Source organism: Crotalus tigris, unplaced genomic scaffold (assembly GCF_016545835.1).
Source record: "Crotalus tigris isolate CLP2741 ecotype Arizona unplaced genomic scaffold, ASM1654583v1 scf7180000017550.10884619, whole genome shotgun sequence".
In the NCBI taxonomy this organism is placed as follows: domain Eukaryota; kingdom Metazoa; phylum Chordata; class Lepidosauria; order Squamata; family Viperidae; genus Crotalus; species Crotalus tigris.
Window position 1 is genome coordinate 6525990 of NW_024096468.1, and position 23828 is coordinate 6549817.

Here is a 23828-nt window from a genome sequence, read left to right on the forward strand (position 1 = left end):
ACTCTAGCCCCCAGCCACCAAAATGAAAGGAACAAAAGGATTTTAAAATCCAGAATGTTCCTTACTTCCCCCAAGACCGTTAGTTCCAAAAATCTAAAGTTATGTCACTCTACCCTGAGGGTTAATTATAATTTGTCCTGCTTTTTTTGTAACACAACACCCTGCCCTAGAACTCTGTAACAGCATCATAATGAAAAAAAATTCTGCGTTTCCCCTAGCGGTTCTGATTAAATTTAGGGAAGAAGACAATTCATTTCTGAATTTTCTTTCAAAGGAGAAAAGAAAATTAAAAAAAAAAACTGCTTTTAAATAGTGAACAAAGTCCCTAAATAGTGTCCATGAACATCCTCTGTTTCATTGCATTAATCCTCTCTAGCTCTCTGCAACCTTTCTGGTTAATCCCATTTCTAGTGAATCCCAGGGAAAAAGATCAGGTAAGGATTCATTTTATTGGGCTTTTTCTATACAGGTAATCCTTAACTTACAACCACAGTCAAGCCCAAAATTTCTATTGCTAAGCAGGAGAATTGTGAGTTGTGTCCCATTTTATGACCTTTTTTGCCACAGTTGTTAAACAAATCATTGCAATTGTTAAGTGAGTCATAGGGTTTTTAAGTGAATGAACGGCATGGTGGCCTAGTGGTGAAGATGCTCACCTCCCACACAGAAAGTTGAGAGTTCAATCCTAGGGAGCAACAGATGTTTCTCTCTTAGGGCTCAGAGAAAAAAAAAATCTGCTGCAAACTCCACATAGGCATCGGGAAGGGTATCCAGCCAGTAAATGCTCAGCTCCATCCAGTCGCCCCATCTCTACCCTGAATTAAGGCATTACAGGGTCGTAAAAAAGGGAATTTATGGTTGTTAAGTGACTTCTCCCAGTGACTTTGCTTGCCAGAAGTTAGGTGGGAAGGTTACAAATGGAGATCACCCTGGGATAGTGCAACTATTGTCAACGCTGCTAACATCGAATGTTCTTGCTTTGACAACATATGGAGATGTAGCTATTTTCCTTAACTTGTGTATTACTGTTAGAGATAAAATTAGATGATACTGGGGGGGGGGGAGGAGGAAGAATGTGTATGGGAATTAGTTAGACATAACAATACTTGTGAGAACCAAGGTTTTTGAAATAAGAGATGATAAGAATTGGCGGGTTGAAGAACTGGGGGGAAAGCCAACATTTCAAACTAATTGGAGACTGTGATTTATGACCATAAATTAGAGGAGGGAATTGTGCTTTGATACTATGTGTTCAGGGGAGGGGAATCCAGATTTTGGCTTTGAATATGTACATGCCGATGCTATGTCACTCGAATAAAGATTCGAGTTAAACAATGCCTCAAAGTTCTTTGAACAGTTTCATCAGTTGGATCTTAAATCATTCCAGTTGACAAGTGCCCAAATTTTGATCATGTGACCATGGGGATGCTGTAATGGTTGTTAATGTGAAAACCCGGTTATGAGTCCGTTTTTTTCAGTGCCATTGTAACTTTGAACATCACTAAACAAATGGTTATAAGCAGTGCTTTTTTGTCATAAAATGTACCGGAATGGAGTTCTGACACCTTTTTTCGACGGATTTTCCAAGTTTTAAAAGTAACTTTTGAAAATTTGATGTTTGGTCCACGTAGACTTGAATTGCACCTGTTGAGTGTAGCAGGTTGGCGGCAAAATCATTAAAACGGTGCATATGGGCTACTTGTGTGTTGAGTCCGATGCATGCGTACTTCCTCTGCGCTGGTTGTGATAGCGCTGCTCGGCTTGTGATTGGTCGTGTGGTCATGCGCTGAATGCTTATTGCGGGCAGCGACCGTTATGTTTCGTTACACAACTGACGTGTGTGGGTGGGTGTACAGTGATGGACTAAGTGCAAAAGGTAAATAATTATTTTAAAAAATGTTGGTGAATTGAAAATCTTTTTTTAATGTTTAATATAAAATTTGCTATGAACATTTGCCTTAAATACAATAAATTAAATTTATGTTAAGCACTGAATATATAAATTTTTAAATAAAAGATAAACACGATGTGAGTTCCGGCATCTTTTTTCTTACAAAAAAAAAAAAAGCACTTATTGTAAGTCAAGGACAATTTGTAGCAGTGCTAGAAGTGGCAATTTCACTTCTAAGGGAAAATCCTACTGTTGAACAGTGGTTCCAAAATGTTTCTTTTTCCAAGACGAATTAATTTATTGTTTGTAAGCCACCTAGCGTCACTGAAAGTGAGTGGGTAGCTATGTAAGTTTAAAAAATAAGTAACTAATTAAGCAAGTGAGTAAGTAAATAAATTAATTAATTAACAAATCAAGTCTTCCCGCAAATGAAATGAAGGATTATTTACAGGCCATAAATGCCATTGATCTGAGGATGACAAGGAAATTGTATCTTGCATCTATATAGAATCATTCTGTGGACCTGGTCAGAGATATGAGCTTTATTCTTTCATAGAAAAACTGAGAATCATTAGCACTGTGGTATCCACCTAGAAGCGCACTGTGGAAGTTTTCCAAATTCTAAGACTATGGTCTTCAAACTTGGCAACTTTAAGATTTATGGACTTCAACTTTGGAGAAACTAAATTTCCCACGAATCCCTGGATTTGAGCAAGCGGGTACATCCTGCTTTAAATAATGTATATCTCCCCCCCTCCTAAAAAAATCTTCATTTGACATTAATGTAATCATCACTGCTGTTTTTCTGCTGTTGGAGGTTTGCCAAGCCTGACTCGGTTTGAAAGGGAGACAATAGCAGAGAAACAGTTAGAAATTCTACTTGGTTGTCCTAAAATTCATCCGTATGGCTTTGTTTCTAGAGTCATCTATATGGCTTTAAGAGTGCAGGAAATGCGTTTGAATGCCTGCCATGGACTGCACCTCCTCCCACGTACCAGGAAGATGTGCAATCCTTTTTCCATATCTCTGCACATCTCGGTCATAAAGAGATGGGGCTGTCTTGACAGGGGTGTGAAGCATTAATGATGCCATCAGTTTTTCATCGCACGAGGCTGCAGAGGAGAAAAATAAGGCTGACTTTCCCAAGCACCATTTTCCCTGCAGTTGGATAAGCCTCAACTTCAAGCTAGTCTCATAGGGTTTATTTCATAATCTTGAAATATTTTGTACCAGTTTCCTTTGCTGTGGCCAAACCCTCCCAGCTCACAAATGTTAGTCAGAGAAGTGTAGTCCCCTTGTCCAACCATTATCAGCTACTAATTAATATTTAATTTTTTTTCATTATGTTGATTGCTTTAAGTGTTTAATGGTCGCGATGTGGTTTTAATCGCTGTTGGTTGTATGCAGCCCAGAGTCACATTATCCAGTGAGGTGGGAACTGGTTTAAATTTGCTAAATAAATCTGTAAACAAAACAATAACCCAACAACAATAATAGGCGGCATTAATACTTTAGCATTTTCAAACGGGGGTGCCAAAATCTACCTGGAGATTTCTCAAGGTTTATTTTCCTGCCAAAGCAGCGTCTGCTTCCTCTTTTATTCTTCATCTCCTTGATACCTTCTGTTGAATTTCTTTTAACAGCGTTATCTTAAACTTCCTTATTTTTGAAGATAGGAGGAGCAGTAGAGCTGTTTTAAGTGCCTTCTCTGTAACTTTTTTTTAATCATTTTGTGTGCTTGGTCTAGTCCAGGGGTAGGCAACCTTGGCTCTTTTATGACTCGTGGGCTTCAACTCCCAGAATTCCTGAGCCAGCATGGCTCAGTTTGGAAATCTCTCTTTCTCCTCAGCATGGCTGGCTCAGGAATTCTGGGAGTTGACATCCACGAGTCATAAAAGAGCCAAGGTTGCCTACCCTGGTGCTCGCACCCCCTGGGGGTGCGAAATAATATTCCAGGGGGTACGAAAACTTGGCCTTTCAAAATTATAGTGTATGTGCATAATTCGTTGCTGTTATTTTGAACTTTTGTAAGGGGTTGCAAGAATATATCAGAAGTGTTCTAGGGGTGCGGTGTATAAAAAAGGTTGGGAGCCGCTGGTCTAATGCTCAAGGCACTGGGAGAGAAAGTGGGAGAGCATGAGTTCAAATTTTGCCTTAGCCATGAAAGCTGATTGAATGACTTTGGGCCAGTCCCTTTCTCGCTCAGCCCAACCCACTTTTATAGGGTTATTGTTGTGGGGAAAATAGGAGGAGGAAGATGTGTTTGATATGTTCACTGCCTTGAATTATTTGCAAAAGTAACTATGATGGGATACAAATAAATACATCCTTGGTACTCTCTGAGCTTGGTTGCTTTCTTGCAGATGTTGCAATGGTGATGGTGATGTTACTTAGTTGGATCATAACATCTCTGCAAGAAAATGCCTTGATAAGGCCACACTTGGAATACTGCATCCAGTTTTGGTCACCATGATGTAAAAAAGATGTTGAGACTCTAGAAAGAGTACAGAGAAGAGCAACAAAGATGACCAGGGGACTGGAGGCTAAAACATATAAGGAATGGTTGCTAGAATTGGGTATGTCTAGTTTAATGAAGAGAAGGACAAGGGGGGATATGATAGCAGTATTCCAATATCTCAGGGGCTGCCACAAAGAAGAGGGAGTCAAGCTATTCTCCAAAGCGCCTGAAGGCAGGACAAGAAGCAACGGATGGAAACTAATCAAGGGGAGAAGCAACCTAGAACTAAGAACTTCCTGACAGTTAGAACAATTAACCAGTGGAACAACCTGCCTCCAGAAGCGGTGAATGCTCCAACACTAGAATTTTTAAAGAAGAGACTGGACAGCCGTTTGTCCAAAATGGTATAGGGCAGTGATGGCGAACCTTTTAGAGACCAAGTACCCAAAAGTTGGCTCCACCCCCTGCCCCACCCCCAGCCCGCCTGCCCTCAGGGCCACTCACTGCCTCCAGGGCCCACTGCAGGTTGCCGTGGTAGCCCAGCAGCACCGTGGTGGCCATGCCTTCTGCCCACACCCCGCAGCATCAACTGTGAGTGATGGGGCATGAGGGCAGAATCTTGTCTACACTGCCTGGCTGCCATGTCCTTGGCTGTGCTGCTGCGCATGGGTCACACTCGGGGGTGACTCTCTTTCAGGGGGGCTGCTGGTGAGGAGGGGGTCACGGGGGAGGCAAGGCTGGGGCAACGTCAAGTGTGCCCACAGAGAGGGCTCTGAGTGCCGCCTCTGGCACCCATGCAATGGGTTTGCCACCACTGGTACAGGGTTTCCTGCCTGAGCAGGGGGTTGGACTAGATGACCTCCAATGTACCTTGCAACTTTATATTATTATTATTATTATTATTATTATTATTATTATTATTATTATTATTATACCGCCAAGCTCACAGAGCACCAAGGACTTCAGAGCTCAACCATGAGCTACAAATATTCTTTTTTATTGGTGCTTTGCAAGTTACCCAGCTGCCAGTGCTTCTTGGTTTAGGAGACATGCCCTAGTACAGGTAGTCCTCGACTTACACAGTTCATTTAGTGACCATTCAAAGTTACAGTGACGCTGAAAAATGTTATCCATGACAATTTTTCACACTTACTGCCTTTGCAGCGTCCCCAGGGTCACGTGATCAAAATTCAGAGGCTTGGCAACTGACTCATATTTATGACAGTTGCAGTGTCCCAGGGTCATGTGATCATGTTTTGTGACCTTCTGACGACAAAGTCAATGGAGAAGCCAGATTCACTTAATAATCGTGTTACTAATTTAACAAGTGTAGAGGAACAACTGTGGCAAAAAAGGTTGTAAATGGGGAAAAACTCACTATCTCACTTAACAACAAACATTTTGGGCTTGATTTTGGTCATAAGTTGAGGACTACTTGTAATATCATTTAACTGTGGGAAGCCAAGGAGTCTGTCAGCTTCTGGAAAGAGGAATACAATCTTGGAAGTCATTCACTACGCCTTTCCCTGCTGTTTAAATATCCACCACCTTTGAATCAGTTGAGTAGTATAATTGCAAAAATTTGCTGCCCAGCAGTGAATCTCTGCTTATTTCTATTGCTTCTGCTCTGACTCGCTGCCAAATGATCCTGTCCTGATTTTGTGTGTGCAGCAAGCAATAAGCAAAGCAATTGGTTGATTCCCCCGAGCTTTGTTGTTCTTCCTTTTCTATTGCCAGGTAATGGGGAAAACTTTCACCGATCGTGGCTGCATAACCAGGAAAGGAGTTGTAGGAGATGACCAGAGTGAGTTTGAGGGAGGGGTCAAACACGTCATCAGTCTTGAATCCCTTTATACCCACAAGAGGTCTAAATCCAGTCCACCTTGAATTCTGTTGACTTTTATTTACTGCCGATTTGCTTTGATTGTTAGTAGGTCAGATTCTTATAGAGCATGTTAAAATGCAAGAAGTCAGTTGAAGCACTGATTTATTGCATCTGATAGGGGACTCTCTATCCATCAGCTACAAACCTAGGTGTTTGGGAAGTGATGAAAGCTGCTTTGGGCAAAGTCCACAATACAAGCTTTATGATGACATTGTGCAAGTCCCACCCCTTTGGCACATGATGTCACCCACACAGCTGAAAAGGGTGGACGTTGCAATGCTGCTATTAACATTTTCACAAAATGGTGAATCGTCTGGATGGTTCTATTGCCTATCATCTCTTGGGTCCTTCTTGAGTTCTACAGTCTTATAACCCAAGATGAATTCAATCAACCCTCTCCCCCAAGACTGGAGTCATAAAGGGACCCCATAAATACATTAGGATGTCTCTCCTAATCCCTTTAGTTTCTTTACATAACTTACCGAAATGTTACTTCCAGCTTCTTTTATGAGATCTGGTCATTATAGTACTATTATATGGTGGTACTGGTATTCGATCGCTTCAAAACTCGTTGAATTTTGAACTTTACGCATTTTGATGCAAAAATGTTGTCCTGGTACTCAGTGTTTGTTTGGTACACAACATGCTGTAAAAGGAAGTGGGGGACAGATAGGAAGTCCTTCCGAGCTGGAACAAAGAGTCATGTGGTAAGTCACATGGTTTTTTTTATTGCTACTCATCCTTTTTAGTTAAATGTCTATGGAGATTCTCAATCATCCAGATCATAGTTATCAGGAATCATAGCTATTCAGTTATCAGAGCTGAAGAAGCTTCTTGGATGAGAAGTGAAACATCTTCAAAGAAAAACAAGAAAGTCCGGTTGCCTCGTGAAAAAGCATCTTTGCGATAACATCCTTTTTAGTACTCGTCGTGTCTCCTGGAACCAATTAAGGATGAATACCAAAGTACTATTGTAGTATTAAGAGCCCTGGTGGTGCAGTAGTTAGAATCCAGTATTGCAGGCAAACTCTGTCTACAGTCTGGAGTTCGATCCTGATGGGGCTCAAGGTTGACTAGGGCCTTCTATCTTTCCAAGGTCTGTAAAATGAGGACCCGGAGTGTTGGGGGCAATAGGCTGACACCGTAAACAGCCCAGAGAGTACCGCAAAGCACTTTGGGCCAGTATATAAGTCTAAGTGCTATTGCTATTGCTAAGGCAGATTACCCTGTTACACTATTTCACTTTTATGCTATCTCAGGCATCGGTGAGCTATGATTATTCAATTTCAGCATCCATCTCTTCAGAGAGATAATAGCTGTCTGCCTTCCCAGGGGGATCGGAGAGGAAACATGACCAGATGAGCTAATTCTACTTTTTTGTGAGGCTATTTTAACAGAATCTTGCAAATCTGACAGTACAACTCTCTCGCTCTCGCCTTTAAAGCTGGAGAGGTTAGGAAGAGTCCCTTCTGAGCTTGTTTCTCCTCCTATTATGTTGCTGCAGGCTACACTGTCTCTTAACTGACCATCCAGTGTTTTTCAACCTTGACAATTTTAAGGCATGTGGACTTCAACTCCCAGAATTCCACAGCCAGCAATGCTGGCTGTGGAATTCTGGGAGTTGAAGTCCACATGCCTTAAAATTGTCAAGGTTGAGAAACACTGCGAGCAGCTTCTCTTTGCCGTTTCTCAAGGTCTTTCTTACATACCATTACATCATCAGATGAGGCTGACCAAGGAGTGGAGAAGTTTCAAATCAAATCAAATTACTTTATTACAGCCATAAGGCTGGAAAACAACAGTTTCCTCTGAGAATAAATCAAAGGCTGACTTAAAGTCAACAAAGAGATGTTGTAGGAGAGAAGTAGAGGATTTTTCAGTCAGATGAGCCAGACAAAAGTCTGATTGTTCCACTCTGCTCTTCCACAATAACCTTGGACCCATTCCAATAATTCCTTATATAAAAATCTGGCATATAGTTTAATTAATGTGTTGCATAAACCAGCAGGCTGTTAATTTATAGGATCGAGTCTATTCTTATTTCTTGTTATATATCTTTTATCTATACACACGTATATAGATATAAGACATAGAACACAGAATAATAGAGTTGGAAGGGACCTTGGAGGTCTTCTAGTCCAACCCCCTGCTCAAGCAGGAGACTCTATACCAGTGGTGGCGAACCTATGGCACGCGTGCCAGAGGTGGCACTCAGAGCCTTCTCTGTGGGCATGCGGGCCATGCCCCGGAGATGGCAACTGTCTCTCTTCAACCAGCTGCCCGCTAACTCGCCCAGGTCCATGTGGATGGATGCATCCCAGCACCCATGCACTCACTGGCCTCTGTGTGCAGGGGCCGATGGTTTCAGGCAGCAGCCGCCCCGGCCCCTGCCTTGCCTTGCGACAATGGCTCCCCCGCCCTGCCTCGCCTCGCCTCACCCCGCAGGACGCCCCACCTGCCAGAGAACCCCTGGATTTCCCCCAACTCTGCCCAGCCCCCACAGGTGTCCCTCCCCACGAGCAACATCGAGGTGATCATGCCCACGTTGGCCACACCCACCCAGTCTGCCATTAGCACCATGCCCACGCCTACCCAGTGGGCCACGCCCACCTGGCACCCGGTGATAAATAAATGGGTTTTGGGTTGCAGTCTCTAAAAGGTTCGCCATCACTGCCCTATACCATTCTAGACAAATGGCTATCCAGTCTCTTTTTAAAAACCTCCAGTGATGGAGCACCCACAACATCTGGAGGCAAGTCATTCCACTGATTAATTGTTCTGTCAGGAAATTTCTAGGTTGTTTCTCTCCTTGATTAGTTTCCATCCATTGCTTCTTGTCCTGCTTTCAGGCGCTGTGGAGAATAGCTTGACTCCCTCTTTTTTGTGGCAGCCCTTCAGATATTGGAACACTGCTATCATGTCCCCCCCCCCCCGTTCCTTCTTTTCTCTAGACTACCCATATCCAAATCCTGCAACTGTTCTTCATATGTTTATACATTCTTCTTATGATCAGAATATCTTCATAGTCTGGTCATAAGACGAGGACCACCTGCATCCCCACACCGAGGAGGAGACGGCGGCAATGTCATGGCAACAGAGTAGAGAAGCAAAGTTGCTAGGGAACGTTTGCATGATTTGAGTGGGGAAAGACCCTTGTCATTGCTGAGGGGACTTTTGTTAGCTCTTGAACTGTGGTGCCGTAGCAGGAAAGAGGGTGGAAGAAAGTCTGCATCCAAACAAACACAAACATCAGAAAGTAGACAAAGGGGAAGTCAGGACAAGCAGCTGCTGCGAGAGCAGCCAACAGGGGGCGTCTTTCTCCCGAGACGTCTGCCAACCGACCCACTAATTAGCTGCCAACTGCAGCACGAAGCTTTATTATTTATCTGCCAGATTATGAAAATCACATCAAGAGGTCTGATTTTGCTCAACACATAAATCCAGCCAGCAACTGCGGTGACTGGGGTGGCAGCTTTGGAGGACTTCAAGGTGGAACATGCAAATAACCGCTCAGAAAAGCGTGTTCTCCTGAGGCTGCAGCTTTTGGTGTGGCCCACATCTTGTTTTAATTGGTTAATTAAAGCGTTCCCCAGGCTGTGTGTTTGTGTGTGTGTGCGCGCGCGCGTGTGTGATGCAGTTCCAGCTAACGGCAATAACCTTTGTTGGAGGAGAAGAGGTCTTTAAAGTCTAGCGAATGTGGAAGTGGATGACAAAGCAAGCTTTGAAAGAGTTGGGAAAAGAGGATGTGTCCTGAGCACGTTTCTGCCCTTCACAGCTGCAGAGGCAGTTTATGAGCAGAATAACAGAGTTGGAAGGGACCCTGGAGGTCTTCTAGTCCAGCCCCCTGCTCAAGCAGGAAACCCTATGCCATTTCAGACAAATGGGTGTTCGGTCTCTTCTTAAAAACCTCCGATGTTGGAGCACCACAACTTCTGGAGGCAAGTCATTCCACTTCCACTTTTTCCTTAGTTTTAGGTTGCTTCTGTCTTGGATTAGAGCCACAAAGGGTGATGTAGGCAAAAGTCAGAAGCAACATGAAGGAGTAATTGTAGGGAGCATGTTAGCCCTCTGAGGTAGTCCAGACAAGAAGCACATCCAGGAGTCCTTGCTCTGTTTTTATTGGAAGGTTATCTCAAAGATGCTTTTTCAGAAGGCAACTGGACTCTCTATGTCCGTGGTGGCGAACCTATGGCACACATGCCACAGGTGGCACGCAGAGCCTCCACCACCCTGTGCAAAAAAAAAAAAAGGTTCAATCAATCAATTTCAACTTCTCATGGGAAAAAAAGATCTCGCAAAATTGGAATTCATTGATTGAACATTTTAGTCCCACCCAGTCTGCCATTACCACCAAAGCCATGCCCACCCAATGGGCCACACCCACCCAGCACCCGACGATAAATCAATGGGTTTTGGGTTGCAGTGTGGGCACTCAATCTCTAAAAGGTTCACCATCACTGCTCTATGTTCTTTCTTGAAGACATTTTGCTTCTCATCTGAGAAGCTTCATTGCTTCTTCTTCGATGAAGCTTCTTGGATGAGAAACGAAACATCTTCAGGGAAAAACAAAGAAAGTCCAGTTGCCTTTTGAAAAAGCACCTTTGAGACAACCATGACCTGGATGACTAAGAATCTCCATAGGCATATTGGAAGGTTTCATTAACAGAAACTTGTTAAGTTTGAAAATATTTCTTCCTCTTTTCCTTTTAACTCTGGAAAACCAGAGAGGGATCCTTCTGAGACGTTTTCCCACAACATCCCCCTTTCTGTGGGCTGAGACATCTTTTGCATGCCGGTTGCCCCATTTGTGTCTTCCCTTCTGTCTCCCAAGGTCATTCTCACATACCATTACATATCATTGATAGGCTAATTCTTCAAGTCACTGGTCGAGATACGCCTCATCTCAGCAAATAAAACTGTGACCAACTTCACACACAGTTTTAAGCTATTATTTGCTTAACTATCATTGGTTAAATAAGATTGAGATCCCAAGCCACCAGGTCACTTAAGGCACGGAGACAAAGCAAACCACATTACAGATTTGTGCAATGCATGAACCAGATTTCTGCTGAAGACGAGGAGAAGCTAAAATGAAAAGCTGTAACGAAATATGCCTTGCAATTTCTTTCCTTGTGAAAGAGGCTGATCTCCAGATGCTTGAGCATTTTTGGTGGGAAAAAGGGAAGTTTCTGTACAATCCTGCGGCATCAGTGTGGGGGGGGTCTCCCTGCCTTCTGTGGAATCAGGAGAGAACTTCTCTTTTAGGGATTTTGAAGAACTGGGAAGTGACAGTGGCCAGGAAGGTTGCAGAATGATGGGGAAAAAAGCCCAGTATAGGTAGTCCTTGACATACAACTGTTTATTTATGCCCAAAAATCTTTTTCACGAGGCAAGTGGACTTCCTCATTTTTCTTTGAAGATGTTTCACTTCTCATCCAAGAAGCTTTTTCAGCTCTGACTGGATGGTGGAGAATGGAAGGATTCATACTCCTTGCAGACAGCTGGTCATTTGCCTTCTTTTAGGGAGTCGTTAAAGCTACCTGGAGTCTTATCTATGTCTTCAGGGTCACCTGAGTGGTGCAAATGGGCATGGAGCCTTCTTGGAACTGCTGAAAGGACTGTAGATAGATGATGTCATATTCCTCCCACTCTGTTGAGAGAGGGCTGTTCAGTTTTGACATAGATGGCCTCTTTGACCCCTCTTTCAAACCAGTGGTCCTCTCTGTCCAAAATGTGGACTTTCCACCGACTTTCCATAGAGTTTCCATAGATAACTGTTTGTTTGGTGACTGTTCAAAGTGACTTTTGACAGTTTTTCACACTTACGACCGTTCCAGCATTCCCATAGTCATATGATCAAAATTGGGACCCTTGGCAACTCTTGTATTTATGACGGTTGCAGTGTCCCAGGGTCATGTGATCATCTTTTGCAATCTTCTGGCAGGCAAAGTTAGTAAGGAAGCCAGATTCACTTAACAACCGTGCTAGTAATTTAACCACTGCAGTAATTCATTTAATGGCTGAGACAAGGAAGGTTATAAAATTGGGTAAGGCTCACTTAACAACTGTCTCACTTAGCGACAGAAATTTTGGAGTCAATTGTGACTGTAAGTCAAGGACTACATGTATTTTAAGGATTATCTTCTCATTTCCTTTGTTAAAATACCCCTATTTAAGCCATGGTTATGGAGGTGGAGACATGACCTTTCTATTCAACCTTCATACCTGACAGTAGGGACAGTTCTATAACTGGAATTGGATGCTGCCATTCCTTGTGGCAGGTGTGATCATTCATCTTCTCAAACAAAACCTCAAGACAAGATAAGTCACTGTTGCCCAAATGTTTCAAACCATCTCAGTATCAGTCGAGTCTTTTCTGTAAATCTTATCCACATGGTTTATATTCAGATTATTCTGCTCCTTCGGGGAACTGCAGCTATGCAGTAAGAAATTCAGCCAGCCTTTACACTCTAATTAACCACAAAGGGATTAGTCCAGATATTTGGGTTTTATTTCCCTTGTTGCAGCTGTTTTCCCTTCAGGGGCAGTTTAATGTTTGCACCTGCTACAAGGATTTTCCTGGACTGCTATGAATAAGACTGTAAATTTCCTTAAATTACATTCTGGGTTTAATGGTTAGCTGTCAGTTTCAAATTGCAGGAACACATTTAGTCGATAGCTATGCAGGCTTGCAGTTCCTGTGGATTTTTTCCTCCCCTCTCCAATCCTGTTATTAATATGGCAATCAACCCCCCCAAAGAAACCTGGCCAGCACCATTTTGAGATGCATAATGCATTATTTTGTCCAAGTAGTAGCAAATGTAATACAGGTAGTCCTCAACTTATGACCACAACAGAGCCTAAAATTTCTGTAGCTAAGCAAGACATTTGCTAAGTGAGTTTTGCCCCATTTTTTTATATATAAATTTTATTAGTTTTTATAGGGTTAGGGATAAGGTGAGGTCGGGATTAGGGTTGGGATTTGGGTTAGGGTTAGGGTTGGGGTTGGGGTTGGGGTTTTTCCATAACACATTTTCAATATTTAGAAACAGCATAATGTCTGGGTACATGTATTTAACTAACAATAATAGATACAGATAATTATCATAAACAATCTGTTAATTAGTGCTAATATATATTCAAAATTACATATCACGTACCTTTCTCTCTGACTCAGTTTTCTAGCCATTGATAGAAATTATCCCATGTTCTAAAATACACTGAGTCTTCTTCCTCTTTAATCTTTAAAGTCAATCTATCCATTTCTGCACACTTTAAAATTTTCTTAATTAATATTTCTTCCATTGGTAAGTTTTTATTTTTCCAATGATGGGCAAATACAATTCTTGCTGTCGTTAATATGTGTAGTATTAGATATCTGCAATCTTTCTCATAATTAGCTCCTATTATTCCTGATATTTCTGGTTTAAAGTCTATTTGTTTTTTAGTCATTTTTCTCCAACCATAAATAAATGTATTTTAACCCAAAATCTTTTTGCTTTGGGGCATGTCCACCAGATATGATAATAAGTACCTGGTCTTTGTTTCCATTTCCAACAGTTGTTTGAAGTATTTTTAAACATTTTTGCTAATCTCACTGATGTCATATGCCATGAGTAAAACAGATTTTGCCCCATTTTATGACTTTTCTTGCCACAGTGGTTAAGTGAAGCACTGCAGGTGTCAAGTCAGTAACACGATTGCTAAATGAATTTGGCTTTCTCATTGACTTTGCTTGTCAGAAGGTCACAAAAGGGGATGGCATGACACGGGGGCATTGTAACCGTCGTAAATACGAGTCAGTTGCCAAGCGTCTGAAGTTTGATCATGTGACCATGGAGATGCTGCAATAGTCATAAGTGTGAAAAATGATCATAAGTTACTTTTTTCAGTGCCATTGTAACTGAATGGTCACTAAATGAACTCTTGTAAGTTGAGGACTACCTTCAATTCTTCTCTGCATCAAAAAAAAACAAAAAAACAAACCCTAGCTTTTTTAGGAGGAGAAGCATTAAGGGGAAAATCAAATGAGGACAAATTTTGGAAATATCTTTTGGTGATGAGCACTTTCCCAGCTCCGCCTTCTCTGATAGAGTTCTGTATCTTCCATACTACAGATCCAATTTCCACACTAAATTGCATTTGCTGGACTAGCATGATTGCTAGTGCAAGCTTGATATGGAATTCTGGAACGGAAACGGTCTATTAAGGCCACTGAGTGAGAAATTCAAATTAAAGCAATTTAACTTGGAGATATGGCTTCTAACACCCTCCCCCCCCCCCGGAGAACAGCTGAAAGGTAGAACACTCCTCTAACTGATTTTAGTGTAAAGACATTTTTCCCCCTAATATTCACTCAGAATTGGCCTTAAAAAATTTTTTTTCTTTGAATCATTCTTGACTTCCACTGATAATTGCATCCAGTTTTGATCGCCACAATATAAAAAAGATATTGAGACTATGGAAAGAGTGCAGAGAAGAATAACAAAGATTTTTAGGAGGCTGGGGGCTCAAACATATGAACCGTTGCAGGAATTGGGTATGCCTAGTTGAATGAAAAGAAGGATTAGGGGTGACATGATAGCAGTGTTCCAATATTTGAAGGGCTGCCACAAAGAAGAGGGAGTCATCCTCTTCTCCAAAGGGCCTGAAGGCAGGACAAGAGGCAATGGATGGAAATTAACCAAAGAGAGAAGCAACCTAGAACTAAGGAGAAATTTCCTGATTGTGAGAACAATTAACCAGTGGAACAGTTGCCTGTGGGTGCTCCATCATTGGAGGTTTTAAGAAGAGATTGGAAAGCCATTTATCTAGAATGGTATAAGGTCTCCTGCTTGTGCAAGGGGTTGAACTAGAAGATCTTCAAGGTCCCTTCCAAAGTTTATTATTCTAATCACTTAGATACAATCATGTCATTTTCCTGGCAGTGTTATACAATAGCTTGCCATTATTTTCATGCAGGAAGTTTCTAGCTAACTGCAGACCCAGGATTTCCTATGGTGTCCATCCAAACACTCTCCAGGTCTGATTGATATTAGTTAGGACAGTGATGGCAAACCTTTTAGTAGTAATAGTAACTGTGAGAGGTACCTCGGAGTCCTAGTGGACAATCACTTAAATATGAGCCAGCGGTGTGCTGCAGCTGCCAAAAAGGCCAACACAGTGCTGGGCTGCATTAACAGAGGGATAGATTCAAGATCACATGAAGTATTAATACCACTTTACAATGCCTTGGTAAGGCCACACTTGGAATACTGCATCCAGTTTTGGTCACTGGTCATTTTGTAAAAAAGATGTTGAGACTCTAGAAAGAGTACAGAGAAGAGCAACAAAGATGATTAGAGGACTGGAGGCAAAAATATATAAGGAACGGTTGCTGGAGTTGGGTATGTCTAGTTTAATGAAGAGAAGGACGAGGGGGGACATGATAGCAGTCTTCCAATATCTCAGGGGCTGCCACAAAGAAGAGGGAGTCAAGCTATTTTCCAAAGCATCTGAAGGCAGGACAAGAAGCAATGGATGGAAACTAATCAAGGAGAGAAGCAACCTAGAACTAAGGAGAAATTTCCTGACAATTAGAACAATTAACCAGTGGAACAACCTGCCTCCAGAAGTGGTGAATGCTCCAACACTGGAAGTTTTTAAGAAAAAACTGGACAGCCATTTGTCTGAAATGGTATAGGGTTTCCTGCCTGAGCAGGGAGTTGGACTAGATGACCTCCAAGGTCCCTTCCAACTTTTATTATTATTATTATTATTATTATTATTATTATTATTATTATTATTAATCATCGCACAGTCAGCCAGATGTTCAGACTGTCTACCTATTGAGTCCTTACCAAGGACCTGGGATAGGCAGATGTGGATGTTTGATGCCGAGGCAGGGCAGCAGTGCCATTGTCGCAGGGCAAGGCAAGGCAGGGGCTGGGGCGGCTGCTGCCTGACACCACCAGCCCCCGCACACAGAGGCCAGCGAATGCAAGGGGGCTGACAGTGTCCGTCAGCAGCTACAGATTGCCAGCCTCTTGACCGGAGCACTCTGAGGCTCCGCAGCCCACCGCCAGCAGTTCAGAGAAGCCGCCTCTGAGCTGGATGGCTGGCTGATAGCTGAGGAGGTGATGCAGTGGGTTGTGCCCAGAAAAATGAGAGCATGTGAGGCCAGGAGGGACAGGACGGGGGGGGGGGAACCAGGCGTGCTGAGATGCATCTGGCCACGTGGGACCTGGCAGACTTAGCGGACGGCTGGTTGAAGAGGGATGATTGCCATCTCTGGGGCACGGTGCGAGTGCCCACAGAGAGGGCTCTGAGTGCCGCCTCTGGCATGCATGCCATAGGTTCGCCATCACTGAGTTAGGGGCTGCCATTCTGTAATTTAATTCATAATATCATTACTTATGTTGATATTTCTCAACATTGCTGTCTGGGGAATACTGGGAGTTGAAGTCACACATCTTTAAGCTGCCAAAGTTGAGAAACACTAATTGACATTCTAAAACGATATAGGACAAATTTGGTTCATTTTTGGTGTTCTTGCTCTAGAAATATAGTCATACAAAGTATGAGCATCTGAGTTCCAGGTAGTCCTCAACTTATGACCACAGCTGGGACCAGCATTTCAGTTGCTAAGGAAGGCGCTTGTTAAGCGAGTTATGCCAGATTCTATGATCTTTTTTTTGCCACAGTTTTTAAGCAAATCACTGCAACTGTTAAGTGAATCATGCAGTCATTAAATGAATCCAGCTTCCCCCATTGACCTTGCTTGTTAGAAACCTTCTGGAAAGATCACAAATACAAATCGTATGACCCAGGGAGATTGCAGCCATAGGAAATGCATGCCATTTGCAAAACACCCAAATTTTGATCGTGCAACCGTGGGGATGCTATGACAGTCATAACTGCGAGGACCACTTGTAAGGCATTTTTTTCAATGCCATTGTAACTTCAAACAGTTGCTAAATGAATGGTTGTAAATAATAATAATAATAATAATAATAATAATAATAATAATAATAATAATAATAATAAAGTTGGAAGGGACCTTGGAGGTCATCTAGTCCAACCCCCTGCTCAGGTAGGAAACCCTATACCATTTCGGACAAATGGCTGTCCAGTCTCTTCTTAAAAACTTCCAGTGTTGGAGCATTCACCACTTCTGGAGGTAGGTTGTTCCACTGGTTAATTGTTCTAATTGTCAGGAAATTTCTCCTTAGTTCTAGGTTGCTTCTCTCCTTGATTAATTTCCCTCCGTTGCTTCTTGTTCTGCCTTCAGAGGCTTTGGAGAATAGCTTGACTCCCTCTTCTTTGTGGCAGCCCCTGAGATATTGGAACACTGCTATCCTGTCCCCCCTCGTCCTTCTCTTCATTAAACTAGACATACCCAATTCCAGCAACTGTTCCTTATATGTTTTAGCCTCCAGTCCCTTAATCATCTTTGTTGCTCTTCTCTGTACTCTTTCTAGTTGTTGACTACCTGTATATGAAGTCTTGTCTTGTTAATTCAGGTAATAATATCCTACCAAAAGGAAACAATTCTAGGAGATCATACAAATGTGTATTTAAATGAAACAATAATCCCACTGCATCCCTAGCCAGTTGATAATTTACTCAGACGTTCTCTGCTTAGCTACAATGGAAACCAATCATCCCAAAATATGTTGCTTTGTTATTCAAGGCAGAATCTAAGATCTGTTGAAAGTTTTTGACACCAGTGTTAACACCTCTTCCCATTGTGTAGGCCAAATAAGAATCTCTAATTCTTTACTTTATTCAGCCATTAAGATTTGCATATCAAACAAATCCGTCACCAGCAGAATTGTATAAAGACTAATTGTAGGGGTTTTTTTTTGTGTGTGTGTGTGTGTGTGTCATAGTCCTATCTTCAGCACAGCGAAAAGGAACTGCTTTGTGGATGAAAATATTTTAAGACTCCAGACAGCAAAAGAGGAACTAGGCATGGGGGAGGAGAAAAGATTTGGACAATGCCTGCTTAATAGGGAGGCAGATTGAGGGAAATTATTTATTTTATTATAGCAATAGCTCTTAGACTTATATACCACTTTTTAGCACTTCACAGCATTCTCTAAGCCAGTGTTTCTCAACCTTGACCATTTTAAGGCATGTGGACTTCAACTCCCAGAATTCCACAGCCAGCATTGCTGGCTGTGGAATTCTGGGAGTTGAAGTCCACATGCCTTAAAATGGTCAAGGTTGAGAAACACTGCTCTAAGCAGTTTACAGAGTCATCCTTTTGCCCCCAACAATCTGGGTCCTCATTTTACCAACCTCAGAAGGATGGAAGGCTGAGTCAACTTTAAGCCGTCAAGATCAAACTCCTGGCACTTTTCATGCTAGTAGAAAACAGATATGCAGTTAAACTTGCAATTAAGACGTTAATCAGTTAAAACACTCAACAGAAAAAGAACCAAAATACAACACTGCAGCCAATCTCAATTGGATAGCAACCCTAGTTAGAATTCAAAAATTCCTTGAAAAGTGTTATTTTCATGGTCCTTTGTTTTGAAAACCCTCTTCTTATTCCCAATATGGAAGCCGTTTCAAGACCAAGTGCATATTTCTTGTTCCTGGCTTGGTTAAAATGTGCCTGGAAATCAGAAGATGAATCAAAAAGAACAATTGGATTTGAAAAAGAGCAGATCTTCAGAGACCTTTCTTCTCCCTCTTGTTTACCCTCCAGCAGGTAATTTAAAGTCATCTGTGAAAAGCTAAAGGTCAGCATTTCCATATAAATAGGAGTTTGAAGTCAGTTCACTTTCTTTTCTGTTCATCATCTGTTTTGTAATACAGGGCAGTAATACAGAACTGCCAAAGTACTTTCCTTCCTTCCTTCCTTCCTTCCTTCCTTCCTTCCTTCCTTCCTTCCTTCCTTCCTTCCTTCCTTCCTTCCTTCCTTCTTTCTTTTCTTCTACTTCAGAGTGCTGGCTGGGGAATTCTGGGAATTGAAGTCCACACATCTTAAAGTGGCCAAGCTTGAGAAACACTGCTCTAGCCATATATTTGGCTTTCCCTCTTTCATCATATTGCAAAGAAACAATTGGAGATCTTAGGAAATAATGCCCAAGGGGGTGTACAGGCAGTCCTCAATTTACAACTGTTCATTTAGTGACCGTTCAAAATTACACTTGGGCAGGGGGTTAGGCTAGAAGACCTCCAAGGTCCCTTCCAGCATTAGGATTCTATGGTCCGACCCTACCTACCTACCTACCTACCTACCTATCATCTGTTTTCAAGAAAAGATTGGACAACCATTTGTCCAGGATGATATAAGGACTCTTGCCTGGATCAGGGGGTTGGACTAGAAGACCTCCAAGGTCCCTTTCAATCCCAAGATTCTATGTTTCTAAAGTGGCATGAAAAAAGTCACTTATGACCATTGTAGCATTCCCATGGTCATGTGATCAAATTTCAGATGCTTGGCAACTGGGGCACATTTATGACAGTTGCTATTTCCTGGGATCCAAGGATCCCCTTTTGTGACTTTCTGATAAGCAAAATTAATGGGGGAAACCAGATTCATTTTCAGCTGGGTTACTAACTTAAGAACTGCAGTGATTCACTTAACAACTGCAGCAAAAAATGCACAAAATGGGGCAAAACTCACAACTGTCGCTTAGCAACAGGAAATTTGGGCTCAGTTGTGATCATAAGTGAAGGGCTATCTGTATATGACCTCATATTCTACACGACTGATTTACAATAATTCAAGTCGTTAAGTAGAACAGCAAGTTTAAAAAGATCCTTTATATGCTGGCAGACCATCTGTGCCCATGTAATCATGCAGAATGGAGCATGTTTCAAAGCTAATTATTTTTGTAGGTAACCCAAAGTGCAGTTATTAACATCAATACCTGGGAAGATACTGGGAAAAGATAATAAAAAACAGATCTGTGAACAACTAGAAGCAAACAAAGTAATAACCAGTAGCCAGCACGAGTTTGTTAAAAAGAGATCATACCAAACCAACCAAAGATGTTGAGACTCTAGAAAGAGTACAGAGAAGAGCAACAAAGATGATTATGAGGCTGGAGGCTAAAACATATAAGGAACGGTTGCTGGAATTGGGTATGTCTAGTTTAATGAAGAGAAGAACGAGGGGGGACATGATAGCAGTGTTCCAATATCTCAAGGGCTGCCACAAAGAAGAGGGAGTCAAGCTATTCTCCAAAGTGCCTGTAGGCAGGACAAGAAGCAACGGATGGAAACTGATCAAGGAGAGAAGCAACCTAGAACTAAGGAGAAACTTCCTGACAGTTAGAACAATTAACCAGTGGAATAACCTGCCTCCAGAAGCGGTGAATGCTCCAGCACTGGAAGTTTTTAAGAAGAAACTGGACAGCCATTTGTCTGAAATGGTATAGGGCTACTTGCCTGAACAGGGGGTTGGACTTGATGACCTCCAAAGTCCCTTCCAACTTCATTATTATTATTTCATTCTTTGTTAGTGACTAAACTAGTAGACCAGCGAAATATTGTGGATGTAGTATACTTAGATTTCAGTAAGACATTTGATAAAGTAGACCACAACCTACTCCTTGGTAACCTAGTAAAAGGTGGAATAGACAACATCACCACCAGATGGATCTGTAGCTGGCTGGCAAACCGTACTCAACAAATAGTCCTCAATGGCACTACATCCACATGGAGAGAAGTAAGCAGTGGGGTACCACAAGGTTCCATCTTAGGCCCAGTACTCTTCAATATCTCCACCAATGATGTCAGTGTTTCTCCACCTTGACAATTTTAAGGCATGTGGACTTCAACTCCCAGAATTCCACAGCCAGCAATGCTGGCTGTGGAATTCTGGGAGTTGAAGTCCACATGCCTTAAAATTGTCAAGGTGGAGAAACACTGATTTAGATGAAGGAATTGAAGGGGAACTCATCAAATTTGCAGATGACACCAAACTGACAGGAGTAGCCAACATTCCAGAAGACAAACTCAGGATCCAAAAAGATCTAGACAAAATGGAACAATGGGCCCTATCCAACAAAATGAGTTTCAGTGTGGAGAAAAACAAAGTTTTACATTTAGGCAGGAAAAATCAAAGGTACAAGTACAGATTGGGCGAAACCTGGCTCAAAAACAGTAACGGTGAAAGGGGTCTTGGAGTCCTAGTAGACGATCACTTGACTATGAGCCAGCAGTGTACAGCAGCAACCAAAAAAGTTAATACAATCCTGGCATAGAATCAAGATCACGCGAAGTATTAGTACCGCTTTATAAAACCCTAGTAAGACCACACTTGGAATACTGCAGCCAGTTTTGGTCACCATATCACAAAAAAGATGTTGAGAGTTTGGAAAAAATTCAGAGAAGAGCAATTAAGATGATTAAAGGCCTGGCGACTAAAACATACGAAGAACAGCTACAGGACTTGGGTTTGGCTAGTCTAAAGAAAAGAAGAAACAGGGGAGACATGATAGCAGTATTCCAGAATTTGAGCGGCTGCCACAAAGAAGAGGGGGTCACGTTATTCACCAGAGCACCAGAGGGAAGGACAAAAAACAATGGTTGGAAACTGATCACAGAGAGAAGCAACCTGGAATTAAGGAGAAACTTCCTGACAGTGAGGACAATCAACCAGTGGAACAGCTTGTCTCCAGAAATCGTGGACACTCCATCACTGGAGGTTTTTAAGAAGAAACTAGACAGTCACTTGTCTGAGATGGTATAGGTTCTCTTGCTTGAGCAGGAGGCTGGACTAGAAGACCTCCAAGGTCCCTTCCAGATTCTATTCTATTCTATTCTATTCTATTCTATTCTATTCTATTCTATTCTATTCTATTCTATTCTATTCATCATGAAGAATTCCAGATGACAAACTCTGTTCCCCCCCTTTTTTTATTGGTAAGAAATCTAAACTATTACAGCCTTAAAGGATGTCAATAGAACATTAACCTCTGCCTCATTACTTCTTCACCAAGGGAGAGAATGACAATAAATGAAATCAGACCAGGGAATTAAAAAACAAAAATCAAACAACACATACTTCATACTCCTTTCTCCTCCTATTTTGTCCACAATAACAGTCCTGTGAGGTGGGTTTAGCTGAGAGAGAGTGACTGGCCCAAAGTCATCCAGCTGGCTTTCATGCCTAAGATGGAACTACAACTCACAGGCTCTTTAACCACTACACCAGTGATGGCAAACCTTTTAGAGGCCGAGTGCCCAAACTGCAACCCAAAACCCACTTATTTATTGCCGGGTACCAAGTGGGCATGGCCCACTGAGTGGGCATGGCTGTGGTGGTCATGGCAGACTGGGTGGGTGTGGCCAAGGTGGGCATGGTCACCTCGATGTTGCTCGTGGGGAGGAACGCCTGTGGTGGCCGGGCAGGGGGTCTCTGGCAAGTGGGGTGGTGGGTAGGAGGCTCGTCCTGTGGGGTGAGGCAAGGCAGAGTGGGGGTGCCATTATCTCAGGGCAAGGCAAGGCAGGGGCCGGGGCAGCTGCTGCCTAACACCATCAGCCCCTGCACACAGAGGCCAGCGAGCGCATGGGGGCTGACAATGTCCATCAGCAGCCACAGCCTGCCAGCCCCTCGACCAGTGCACTCTGGGGCTCCGCAGCCCACCACCAGCAGTTCAGAGAAGTGTCCACAGAGAGGGCTCCGAGTGCTGCCTCTGGCACGCGTGCCATAGGTTCGCCACTACTGCACTACACCAATTTTGAAAGCCTGTTTAAGTTCCTCTCTGCTCCATCTTATACTCAACAAAATGAAATGGGATGGTTTGGGATTTGTTTTTCACGCTTCCTTGTTTCTCTTTTCTTTTTTGCAAGTTTGCCTCACATTCTTTTGCAAATATACAAGTCATTTCTTGCTGGGAGGGGGGAGGAAGGGGGGGTTTGGAACTATTTTCCTGATTTGTCAATCTACTTGCATTGTCTTAGCAATTTGTCTGGGTGGGGAGGAGACCAACCAAGCTTGGCTAACCCATACCTTTCGGTCTTGCTGGAGAAAGAGCCCAACAGGGTTGTGCAGACCGGTGAAAGGCCTGAAATAGCGTCTATGGTGTAATGAATTAACAAGAATGGGTGGTGGACGGGAAAAACCAGAACTTGGAGGTTTCAGAGCCCCATAACCAAGGCAATTTTAGTTTCACAGGGGAAAAGAAACCCTGCCCAGCTCCTTAATCAGCAAAGACAGACCAGGGCAGGAAGTGGTCAAATTAGTTTCCCATCCATTCAGAGGAAGAAGGTATAAAATAGCTACAGTGTGTAAAAACACTCTGGTAGTACACTTGGTGTGCAAGTCGCTCAGGTTGTCTTCTCCTCTGCTTGTCTGAGTGAATGAGCTGCTGTGCTGGACCAGGAAGTAGCCGTGATGTTCCAGAGAAAACGAAGTGTCTCCTTTGGAGGTTATGGATGGTGGGTCCCTTCCTTTCCCTCCCCCCCCTCCCCTCCCATGCTTCTTGTCTTGATTACTTTATAAGAAACGTAACGTAGTGAGCATATATAGCATTCCTTGTTCTTCTTTTCCCCACAACAACAATCCTATGAGGTGGGTTGCATTGAAAGACAATGATTGGCCCCAAAGTCGCCTAGGCAGCTTTCATGCCTAATGCGGGACTAGAACTCAG

General features: G+C 42.7%; 1 protein-coding gene across 7 annotated transcripts in view; it reads left to right on the plus strand.

The window, feature by feature from the left end:
• The window catches only part of RAP1GAP2 (RAP1 GTPase activating protein 2), a 325705-nt gene that overhangs the window by 39535 nt on the left and 262342 nt on the right, over window positions 1-23828 (plus strand). Inside the window, exon 1 of one of the 7 annotated variants that reach the window (XM_039341871.1) lies at window positions 23492-23616. The exons of the other annotated variants lie outside the window; for them this stretch is intronic. Coding sequence (XP_039197805.1) covers window positions 23573-23616 — 44 coding nt within the window. The 5' untranslated portion in view covers window positions 23492-23572. Of the gene's footprint in view, window positions 1-23491; window positions 23617-23828 lie in introns of those variants that run through there. 7 annotated transcript variants of the gene reach the window in all.